The sequence below is a fragment of the Lepidothrix coronata genome, unplaced genomic scaffold, assembly GCF_001604755.1.
Source record: "Lepidothrix coronata isolate B3197 unplaced genomic scaffold, Lepidothrix_coronata-1.0 Scaffold130, whole genome shotgun sequence".
In the NCBI taxonomy this organism is placed as follows: domain Eukaryota; kingdom Metazoa; phylum Chordata; class Aves; order Passeriformes; family Pipridae; genus Lepidothrix; species Lepidothrix coronata.
In genome coordinates this window covers 1359779-1371806 of record NW_016690310.1, presented here as the reverse complement: position 1 = coordinate 1371806, position 12028 = coordinate 1359779, and the positions used below count along the sequence as shown (strand labels likewise).

At 40.0% G+C, this 12028-nt stretch overlaps 1 protein-coding gene across 16 annotated transcripts in view; it reads right to left on the bottom strand.

The window, feature by feature from the left end:
- NAV2 (neuron navigator 2) overlaps positions 1–12028 on the bottom strand; it is a 214252-nt gene that overhangs the window by 100846 nt on the left and 101378 nt on the right. For all 16 annotated transcript variants that reach the window (XM_017826754.1, XM_017826757.1, XM_017826756.1 and 13 more), the window contains 3 exons: positions 6022–7120; positions 3593–3705; positions 253–361 (listed from right to left, as the gene is read on the bottom strand). In XM_017826754.1, coding sequence (XP_017682243.1) covers positions 253–361; positions 3593–3705; positions 6022–7120 — 1321 coding nt within the window. The remainder of the gene's footprint in view (positions 1–252; positions 362–3592; positions 3706–6021; positions 7121–12028) is intronic.

Below are 12028 nucleotides of genomic sequence, written 5' to 3'. Positions count from 1 at the left end.
TCACCTCACACATTTAACAAGAACTCATTATTCTTCATCTTTTATTCTATACATAGCCTGTTCCATCAATTACTCATCAGACATCTCAGTAACCAGCGGAAAGTATTCAGAATCTGTGCACTAAAAACAATAATTACAAAACCAGTATCTTCAGTGTTAATCATTTTTCAAGGATGCAACCCAGCCAGGTCTAAGAGATGTAAAGAAAGAGCCCAATGATTTCTGTTTTCTCATAAACAGTTGTCTCATTACCTGTGAGTGACCTGGGTTCCCCGTAAGCTGGACATCGTTTCCTCCAGGTTCTGCCGAAGGTCAGCGATGTTCTTCACAGTTCGTAACCGCCGGGTCTCTGGATCCTCTCCTACACGGAAAACAAGCCATGAGAAAGGGTAAGGCAGGAAACAGCACAGAACCAAGCTGTTACCTATGCCTGAATCTGGCTCGAACACATTTTTTTACTGACTTTCTAAACACTTTAAACTGATTAGGATTGAAGTTCCATTCTCCTCTGCAGGCACCTGTCATTGTCACGTCCTGACTGAGATGAGCTCTGCGCGGTCAACTTCATTGCACAGGCTGCCTTTGAGATGTTGTTGTATTGTCATTTCCCCATATGACCCAGTTTAAATTCTGGTTAACTTTCAACCTCATTAGAATACATACTCCATCAATACCACCCTTTCCATTGGAAAGATCTTCTTCCTATTTCACATAGAGCTCATTCTACAATAACAGCTTTCCAATAAACTAAACTGTGCTGACTGGGTGCTCCATGCTGAGTGATGTCTCAGGTAAAACAGCAAAAGTTCTTGCTTGTTAACAGCACAACACAGCTGCTGTTACCCAAATGTGCTACATAATAGAAAGTTGGGAGATGACTTAGTTCTCATGGCATTTAGAAACCCTGCTTTTTAAATACTCTGTTCTAAAACACATTTATGTCCTGCTCTTTAAAAGTACAGTTTATGCAAATAAAAAAAGTCCTCCTACTGCCTCAGTATAATTTCTTTTTATAAAATTTATAATTTAATTAGTGTCTCAGCATAATTTATTTACGCGCTCTCAGATGTCAATTCAGAAATGCTTTGGTTGCTACCTCAGCTGAGCTTTATAGAGTTAAACCTTCTAAGAGGTTGAAGAGAAGTGAATTTCTAGTAGTGCCAGCATATTCTTTGTAAGCTGAAAGCTGAAACAGAAAACCTCCAAAAAGCCATCACAAAGCTTCTATTGGGCACAGAAGGAAATGATTTCATTCTAAAGGGTTTACAACTCATGACTAAAGAAAATACTACAGTAAATGTAAAACTCTTTATGTTTTGTTTCTGCCTTGTCTGTACAAGTGATGCATTCTTAAGCTGCCAGAATCCTTGTCATCCATGCCATTGCTAGTTTAGATGGATATCTATATATTACAGATAACAGAAGTGTTAAGAACCAGATAAATAAGCTGTTGTTGGAACTTTCTACGTTCTTTGTTTTATATTTCATATTTCTAAAAGATGCCAGGTTGGTGGCACAGAAAAACACAGTCACACACTGTTGCCTACAAAGCAGCAGTGGCACAAATTACAGACCAAAGTGCTTATTGTCCATGTTAGCAATTTTTTTTCATCAGTCTCTACTCCCTGGGAAATCATCTCCCTGACTTAGAATTCACTTAAGCCAAAGGGTCAAACAATTATGGTCTGTTTCTGGACTGGAAACATTCAGCTAACAAAACAAGACTGATTCCTTTAGCCAAAGGGTCTCTAGGACAGAAAACATTTTCTATACTCATGGATCTAAAAATTTTTGCAGTAAAGAATATAAAATATTTACAGGCCTTTAGCTTAACAAAGGTTCACGGTGCTTTTTACAGATCATTTCTCTCACACATACAAAGGCAAACGGTAGGTAACTTCTTACAAGAGCACACAGGAGACAAACTAAACCAATTTCCATTGAGATTCCTCTTATGCCTCAATTCATACCAAATTTTCACTTAAATTGCATTCCACTGCTTAAATTATAGGTATACTTAAAAGGCAGATATTGGATAGTGCCACTAGAACTTAATTATGAAACCACTTAGCTCCTCATGAGCAGGCAGGATCTTTAAACAATTCCACTTCCATTTTTCCTACCTATGCTCTCTTTTGTTTTATATGTGCTTTTAAATTAAAAGCTATGCAGGGAGAGAATAAATCTGCCCCTCACTTCTTCCCGTTCAATTGGGTTCAGGGACTGTTTTGTCTTGTTTGCTCTGTTTCCCCCAAGACACCTTTCTGGATTGCTGCTGTTGGGGTCTGGCTGTGCACAGCTCGGTTTTGCATCTCTTGTTTGAGGTTGTCAGCTGTCTTCTGCTTTTGGATCCCAAAACTTACATATTCTATGTAAGTAATAGTTTGTATTCACATAACATCTGTCATTAAAGACTGAAGCCCTTTTGTGGTCTATAAGCACTTCTAAGTGCTATGAGCCCAAAAACCTTCTCAAGGATTTTATCCCTTGCACCATTTCTTTGCCTTTCAAGTACTTAATTCATCTATATATAAATTGTACACACAGATACACTCATTTATGCATCCCTGAAGCTCTCTTCCTCCCCGATGACTCTGCCTCTCACCTTTGCCATCAGCACATGTGCACACAGGTATAAAGGCAGATTTGACAGAATACGTAATACAGCATGAAATTAATCTGATTGTGAAACTTTGAGCCACATCATTTTCCAAGGAGGGCATTCTTGGAAAGTTTCAAAATCCATATTAAACTCGAGGACACCAAGACCAAGTAGATGAAAAAAACCTGAGATATTCTACAGACTGGATAAATGCAAGAACATGCAGTGAGCAAAGTCATTGATATTGCTGAAATTGGAACAGGAGGAGACTTGACTGTGACTTTAAAAACACATTTTAGATCTACTAGATTCTACTGTACATCTGCACATTAATAGAATATGGTTGCTAAAAATCACTTTGTTATATTGATAAGCTTAAAAATTTTTGCTGATTATCATATAATTCTTACAGTAGTAGGAATTCTAGATAAATATATGAAGTACTTTCTAATTCAGACTGCTAGTATTCCAGCTACAATCAGTTTCAACTTCTCTATATTGGACACAGTAAATTGTAACTGGATTTTGGTCCCTGTTGCTGCAAAGGCTATTTCTCAAATTGATCACATTCATGTGAGTGATACTGAGATTCCCTCAAACCTATAAACAAACCCAAACATCAAGGAAATAAACTTAATTTTTTCTGTAAGCTCTGAAACAAAGTTTTTAAATATGAACAATAAATATCAAATGCTTGGAATACTTAGGATCCTTATAATAGCTTAATCCTAAAAAATGCTGCATGTCTGCTAGAGAAACATTAGGTACACAGAATTCCTAATAAATTCAAGGAATTTGAGGAGCACTCCATTGTGCTGAACTCGAGCATCTAGCATTCAAATGATTGACACCCAGTTTCCACTGCTGACAAGCTGAAAGAAATACCATAACTACTGAGAACTAAAGCATTAGGAATAAAACCAACTTGCTTTAGCCCATTCTTATTCGACCAGATCACAGTCAGTAATTGGTCATGTTGCCAGGACATACCTGAGAGGTCTTCGAGAGCAGGCTGGGCAGTTTTCACATAAAGAGCAGAATCCATGCTGACCCCTCCTGTGCTGGCCTCGGCTGTTACGTTCCCTTCATTGTCTTTCTGAGATCTGGGAGGCAAAACAAAACAGGGATGTGTAGTCACTCTCCATCAAAAGTATCTCCAGTATAACAAGGACATGAGTGCACCTGCCATCAGCCACTCTGTCCCACTCTCCAGAACAGACCAGCAGGCTGATTTTACATAATTCATTAGTCCCATGTTGAATTACATCCTAGAAATGGAAACAAGCACTCAAGTGTAAAAAATAAAAAATTCATAGTCAAAGATAGGCTTCACAGCACTTCAGACAGGGTCTTAAGACACTTGGATTTCCAGCTGTATTTTAGTTATCAATTACATCAGTTGGCGTGGCTAATCTGATCTTCTCTAATAAAGTCTGTACTGCATGAAGGTAAAGCAGGTAGTGTGTGATGGCATGTTACACTCCTGCTAAGTTTCCCTTCAATAACTGGCATTTGTATTTTAAAAGAAATGACTGGGTAAAACCAACTTCAAACTCCAGTGTCTGATATTGTGGCTGTCAGGTAATGGAAGGTGATGTGGTATGAATATTTTGTCAGATTTTAGTAATATATTGTGACTCATTTCACTTCACTAATTGTGCTGTGTTTTGCTCATAGAGCCACATAAACAAGCATCTGGAAGTTCTCCTGCCCAAGGGGTAAGTGCTGTACAAAAGTGAAGACACAGTGGGAAATGACTATTGCAATATTCTTAATTTCAGTTGACCCTTCTAGCAGGATGCTCTGCCTGAAGTGGGAGTAAAACAACGTGAACAATACCCTATTTTCAAAGCTGTTAGTGGGTGAAAGGAGAAGGGGGCCTCATGCTGCTGAATTTTGGTGTTGAATAATGTTGAAACCAGCCTGACTTATCAATCCCAAAGTTAAACATCTTGATAGTGAGGTGAAGAGGCGGCAGACCTGATGAAGTACCTGATAAAGGAACAAACAAGTGATACTTCTGACAACTAAAGATGCTAAACTGACACAGTTGCCCAGGAGACATATGACTGACAGTCAATCTCTTTGTACTACTAAAGTCCAGTCCCACTCTTTAAAAGCAGTCTTCCAACACACCCCTTCTTGGAGTGTGTGTGGAGATTCCTCCCTCGAGTGGGGATGCCCTCAAGGCTGAGCAAAAGAGATTTGCCCACAGTTGTTGGTATGGGTGAGTAATATCAATCTCTACTTAATAATTGTTTTTGCTAGCTTTAATATAATTCCTTCAACATTGCTTCAAAATAATGCACTATACTACACCAGTAGTTATAGCTTCCCATATTCTGTAGTAAGTAATTCTGATTAAGATCTTTTAGTCTAATCATTATCATAATAAATAATTTATCTTTATATAAATATATCTGGTTTGCCATCCTTAATCCTGCAGGACAAAGTTACATAAAGTTCAATTACATCTATATAATCCTTTAGGCATGAACAAAGTTGACAAAGTCTGGGGCTAATGACTGGGTCCAGCTGCACCTGGACTCCTCTCTGAGGAGGAGTTTAGAAAGCACCTTGTGACTCAACCAGAGGAGTTCTGGAAGAAAAGGATGTGATAAAGTCTCTCAAATCATGCGCAGAAGGAAGATGACAGAATAACTGCTTGCATCCTCTTCCTATAAAAGAATTAGGTGGTGCCAAAGAAAACTAAAAGATGTCTGTCCAAACCAAAAATCCCACCATCCAACTGAGGAACTTGTGTCCCAGTCACATGTCTTTAGGAATCTTTGCTATTGATTTCCCTCTTGTTACACGTCCCATTGTCTAACAGAAGATGCTTCAAACAGAAAATGGACTAGACAAAGGTTAGCTGTGACCTCATTTGGCTGCTCTTTTGCTGATCTCATTCAGGGTTAATGCACAGAACAGCAGACTTGTTGTGTGGCCTTACCTATACTAATGGATGTTTTTTATTATTTTTTTTAATTTTCCATTCCTGCTTACAGTGAGGCAGGTCCATCACTGTTCGCCACCCTGAAGACCACGAGCATATTTACATCATAAATTGGTGGTGTTACAACTTTTAAAGTCATGATGCACGAAACAAACCTGATACATGTTCTGGTACCATGTAGAAGAGCAGCACCTGGTGAAGAAGCTGTTCAGATTCTCATCTTACCTATTAGCAGTGGCAGACACAACAATTACTCCCCCTCCTATCATCACAACATCTTGGTCTGACAGCCTTCGCCCTCAGCTTCTGTGTAAGGGCATAAATTGTCTACTCTCTTAAAGCAAGAACTTTTACATGCAGCAGCATTTACCTTGCTGCTTCACCACCCCCCCCCGAAAAGAGCGTCCAAAATGAACCTCCCAGGCATCCCATTCGAACATCCCACTGGAGGATTCTCCCATACCTGTACATGAAGGGGGCGACCGTGGCGGTGTTCGGGTGGCTGTATTGCTGCTGGGGATGAGGTAGCTGAACACTCACAGTATTGCTCCCTGTGGTGTGTGTTGTCACGGCAGGCCCGTTCACAGCCTGGCTGCTGTTGCTGCTGTTGAGGCCTCCTACGCCTTTTCCCTCGGAAGAAGCGAGGCTGGACGAGGAGCTGGAATGACGGCTGTCCAGCTGGGACTTCTGATGTGAGAGCCCTGAGCTGGCCTTCCCACCACGGCTTCTCTCGCCTTCCTTTGCAGGAACGGGGGCACTTGAGGATTTCCCTGTGGTGTTTTTCATTCCTGGTTTTGGTATTCCACTGTGTGAAGGGGCAGAGGCCTCCTTCTTGGCACCGTTCAGCTTTCCTCCTTTAGGGATAAAGCTTGCAATCTTGGAGGACTTTTTTGGCATCTCTGTTGTTGCTAGTGCTGTCTGTTCTTCTTTTGGTTCCTCTTTCAGGTCCAGCTTTTCAGTGATAGATGTTCTCTTTGTAATGTCTTTACTTTTATCCTTTTCTTTCTCTTTCTGTTTCTCCTTCTCCTTCTCATTACCCTTTGGAGAACTTTTCTTATTAGTGAGTGCCCGGCTAAAAGTCCTTTGTGCAATTCCCTTGAGTGCAATTTTGGGACTACTGGACATCGATCCCAGGTTGTTCACGTTCTGATTGGCGGCATCGATTTCTTCGCTCTCCTCAAAGCTGAGAAGCATCTCCAGCTTTTCACAACTGTTGTCCCGAGACCCCAGAGCCTCCAGCATTGTCCCTCCTGCTTTGGAACCTCCTTTGCTGTTGAAGAGTTTTAATTTTTCAAGCATGGATTTCTGACCGTTGGGAGTTGTTTTGGCGATTTCTGAGGGTGGCTTTGGAGGCTCCACTACTGGCTGCTTTACAGATAACATGGAAGACGTAGCTGTGTGCTTAGCACTGAGGGACTTGCTGCGCCAAGGTTTAATAGCAGAGCTGGGCTGAGGGATGGCTGATGAGTTATTGCAACTAACAGTGCTGCTGCAGCTTTGAACTGAGGATGAGACATTTTCATTCATTCCTGTGGGCTGGGAGTATGTACTGTCTGCAGGCTCTGGAAAACACACAAAAAAAACCCCAAAAAATGAACACGGTAGTACCTCATATTACAGTCAGCATAAGATTTTTTTCTGTAATGAAACATTAGGAATTTTACACTAATAACATTACAAAGACACCTATCAGTATTTTCAACATCAGTATGATTTAGAGAAAATAAAAGTCAGTTTTCTTTTCCTACCCAGCAGAAAAGCAATGAGCTCCTACTGTATAATTTACATTTACTTGCTGTTTCAAGAAAAAGAAGAAAAAAAAAGGATCTCTTCCAATTCAAACCAAAATGTGTTTTGCAATGTGTTCTCCCTTATTAAGTCCACAATACGTTTTCATTAGCAAAACACAGCACTATTTTCTAACTAAGGGTTCCCTCTGCTTTTGGCAAAATACTTGCTGTCCAAGTTTGATTCTTAGAAAAACCTCAAACATATATAAAAAAATGCAGAAGTAAGGAAAAAAGTAAAACTGAAGTCTTTTCAGTTATTGGGGGTGGTAAGATTTTCATATGCAAAAGGTAGAAGAAAACTCCACATACAAAAATAAAACCAATTGTGTCCTTTTGCAAAGAACCTAAATTAAGTATTACTACGTATCTTAATCCAGCTGTAAGAGAACCTTGTGGCAGTAACTGTACAGCCCTCCTCCCGCAGAGAAAACAAATCTTTTATTTAGTTAGTTCCTCCTAATGTTATTTGTTCTTTTTAAGAAACTATTCAGAGCTTAAAGAGAGCTTGAAAAATCACACTCACCTACCAGTGGCCACTTCTCCTCTGAAGTTTCTCTCTGCTGAGTTTCCTTTCTGGAGATGTTACTCTCTCAATTATCACAAATATGTTTTCTGTTAAACTGCTCATGTTTCCAATTAAGTTTTGTCGTCTGTGTCTGTTCCCCTGCCCAGCAGCCTGCTGGGGATTAACGGCTCTTACCTATATTTCCCTTTCGCACTAAAGTAAACTGTGTACAGAGCTGCATTTTTTTAATTCAAAAATCAACAGCAGTGGAGAGCGTGCGTTCTCGGCAGCAGGAGCAGCCCTGTGAATCCAGTCCTGTAAATCATGAGCTGCTGCAGCCACATAGGGACTGTTTTCCTTCACTTTCTCAGTGAAGATACGGCTCTGTTAACCTCCCTCCTGTGATCCAAAGCAGATCTACTGAAGATTTAAAGCACATACATCTTCCTGTCTTAACAAAGAATCAGGTTTCTAAGAGTGTTAGAGACTCCTTAATAATAAACTCAGCCATTTCACATGGTTATGGACAAAGCGGGATAGCAGGAAATAATGATACTTTAAAAAATATTACTGAAGTCAGAAGATTTCCAGGACACTGTTATTAACCAGCAATCATTATATTGGTCAGGTTTGCTAGTCCTTTTCCTATGGCAAACTACCCACATGGAGCTGGAAGGAAGCACAAGCTGGATTACGGACACAGAAAGGAATCATGCTGCTTTTAAGCTTTTGCCAGCCTGCTGGCTTCCAGGGCACTACTCCCAGTTTACTCTAGCACTGAAAGAAAACCAAGCCACCAAATGTCCCAAACGGTAATGCCACCTGGTCCTCTAGTTGCTCTGCTCAAGCTTTCTGAATCCAACCTGATGGGTTAAGGAGAACTGACAAGTGATGGCATAGGAATCATAGAATCCTTAAGGCTGGAAAAGATTTCCAAGATTGAGTCCAACCATTAACCTGGCACTGCCAAGCCCACCACTTAACCCTAAGCATCATATCTACACTATTTTGAGCAATTCCAGGGACAGTTGCCTCCACCACTGCAGGAGTCACAGTGACTCCCAGTGCGAGGGGCAGCAGTGACCTGCCATCACAGTGCCCTGACACACACATGAGAGAGAAAGGACGGTGACAACTTCTTCACAATCTGCTGGCAATGCTCCTCCCTCTGCCTTTACAAGCTGTGCACCATTGCTCTTTCCTTCGTTCCTCTTATCCTACACTGCTGCTTTGTTATTATTTTTATTTCCTGAAGCCCTCCTACTCATCCCAATCCACTTCCCATTGCTGCACCACACCAGGCTCCTTTTGTACACCCAGAACAAGCGAGCCTTTGTCTCAGTCTGCCTTCCGCAGAAGACATCCAGCAATGTAGTGAAAGCTTCATGAAAATCCCAATTGTGCATAATTTACAGTCAGTTTTTATAGATTATTTTTAAGAACAATAATTACACATTTCAATATTGAGATACTGCTATAGAAACTGGAGATTGACAGTACTTCCAACACTAAGTTTCTAATCCATATGTGTTCTGACCTCATCATTCTCAACAAATCCTAAGGCAGCACAAAGTATACTCATGCCCAGAAATCATCAGAGCTGCCTGAGATTCATGAACATGCCTAGGAGGGATTTACAAGCAGGTCCAGGGAGGAACCTGATGTACTAATCAATATGGGCAGGGAAGCCTTTACTTGCTCAGGACTGGGACAATAAATAAGAGTTACAAAAAGAAAATTACCAGTAAGGGATGTAACTACAAAATAGAAGAGCTGGTTGTACACTTGGTTGGTACAACATATGCAGAAGCAAACTCAGCTCGGGGTCTTAGCATGCAGCCACCTGAACAGACTTGGAAAAGAAATCTGTCTTCTTCTCAAACAGGTTCTTCACAACAGTTTACCAGCTCTACAGTGTGAAGTGAATGGAAGTTGTTGGTTCATTTGGGACCTCAGCTTCATCCTAACAGTCCAGATGAGTGCTTGAGTGCACAGACTTCTGGGCTTGGATCAAGTGAAATGGCTTGTTTTCTAAATCCCAAAGCATTGCTCCAAAATAATTTCCCAATGAAATCCAGAACTTTTCAATTTCTCCTTTTTTCAAATGTTTTCAGGAAATTAATTAATTAATTAATTCTGTTTGCTCACTGACCAAAATAAGCTTTTTTCTGTTCATTTGTTTATAAACAAAACTTTCCTTTGTCCCAGCTCCCCCACATACACCCTCCTGTTTGGAACTGAATTTTGCTTCCGTTGCCAGTGGCGTAGGATGAGTACAATGTAGCTCCATTTGCAGACATGTCAGAGAAATCAGAATTAGGACAATAATACTATGAATGTAACATTACAAAAAATAATATATATATAGGGACATTAATGTAATTTTCAGAGTCTCTAGTTAGCATTTTCCACAGAGTGAATTCTGGATGCTACACACCTGAAATGAATAAAAAATATTTACAAACTCTTAATATACATGTTAAGCAGCAACACTTCAGGAAGGAAAAGAAGATACTTTTTTTTACACAACTGCAGTGGATTTTGATTTGTATTTGGGTCAAATACAGTGAAACTGAATATTGAAAATCCTTGAGTAATTTGTTACCTTGCACCATGCAAAGTTACTGCAAGAAATAAAACACTCTCATGAAAAATTGCCTCAGCTTAAGAAAACTTCAATTTTAAAGATTCTCTGTTTCTTTTTTATGAACATGTCTGCTGGTTCTTTTACTCCTCTGACCAAGCTTGGTAAAAGAAAGGAGTTCTGCTGCCAGAATGCAGCTTCAAATGTTGGGTTTCCTAATGAAGCAGTAACAGCAATTCATGGAGAACACATCAGCATGCAAAGGGGAAAGTTTTATTCAGCATAACATAGGCCCTTCTTTCACGAAAAGGAGAGCAGGTTTCATGCATTCAATTAATAAGCTTATTATTTCCCATGTGTTTCTTTGTGAGGGAGATATTTTCTTTCTTCAGCAACTTGCATTAACTAAAACTGACTATAAAAGAAATGTTTTCAAACCCAAGCTACAGGCTACAATAAATAATGATCGCTTTCCTCTTTTCAAGGTCAAATCTTGGCCCAAAATCTATTTTGTTCCTAGCGTTCCTGTTAAAAAAGATGTTGGTGGTCTAGTTCCAATGCCAATACACACTGTAGCATGGGTAAATCTGATTTCAGCTGCTCCTGCAAAGACTGAATTGCATCTGCAAACCTACCCATTTGTGAGGAAAAAAAAAAGAATCTGAAGGCTTATGATTTAATTCTTCCACTGAAGTCTTTGAGAGCTTATTTTATAATAACATCAGGAGAAAATATATGCAATTTCCCATCATTTGTCATGTTCACTCTAAGTAAGTGGACTTTGATTTGCTATAACTGAAAACTTTCAAAAGCCATCATTATAAGCATGAAAGGCAACACACAGACAAAGGATGTTCTCATAGTTACTTCTCCTTAGGAGGGTCAAGAACTTAACAGCATTTTTATCCATTTTCAAATGAACAAACTGCTATTTTTTTTATTTCACAGCTATGGGAAAAATAAGAAGCTCTTAAGAAGAGAAATAGTCCAGCCCATAGATTAGATAACAGATATAATAGCAAATCCACAGCCAGATTCTAATTTAGGAAATAAAAGCAGCTCTGCTCTATGACATTAGAGCATCAGAACTGCAGAAACCACTATGACAGTTTCATCGTTTCCCATCTAGAAGAATAAATGGTGAATCTTGACCCTTCCCATCCACCCACCAGACGACTATCCTTAAAAGCACTACAAATAAAGTCCAACAGAGAAAAACTTTTTAGCTGAGTTGTTCTGTTCTTCCATAATCATTTATCATGCTCAGCAACCCCTGGAAGTACGGAAATGCCTGCATTTCTCCAGGAGCTGACTATAAAAATCACAGTCTTTCCATAATCCAAACCACAAGCAGGTAGAGCAGAACATTCCCAAAAGGAGTAACCTGGCACACAGTCCTTCCTCAAAATAAGCACAACCCTTCTGGCCCACAGGAGTTTCCATTTCAATTTTAACACCGAGGACAGGAGAGAACTACAGCTGGGTGGAAGGGGCTGACTGAGACAGGGCTCAGTGTGGGCATGGCCTCCACTCACAAGATGACTGAAGCTTTCTGTTCTCTCTTCCATTCTGGACCACAGAAAAAAGCAAC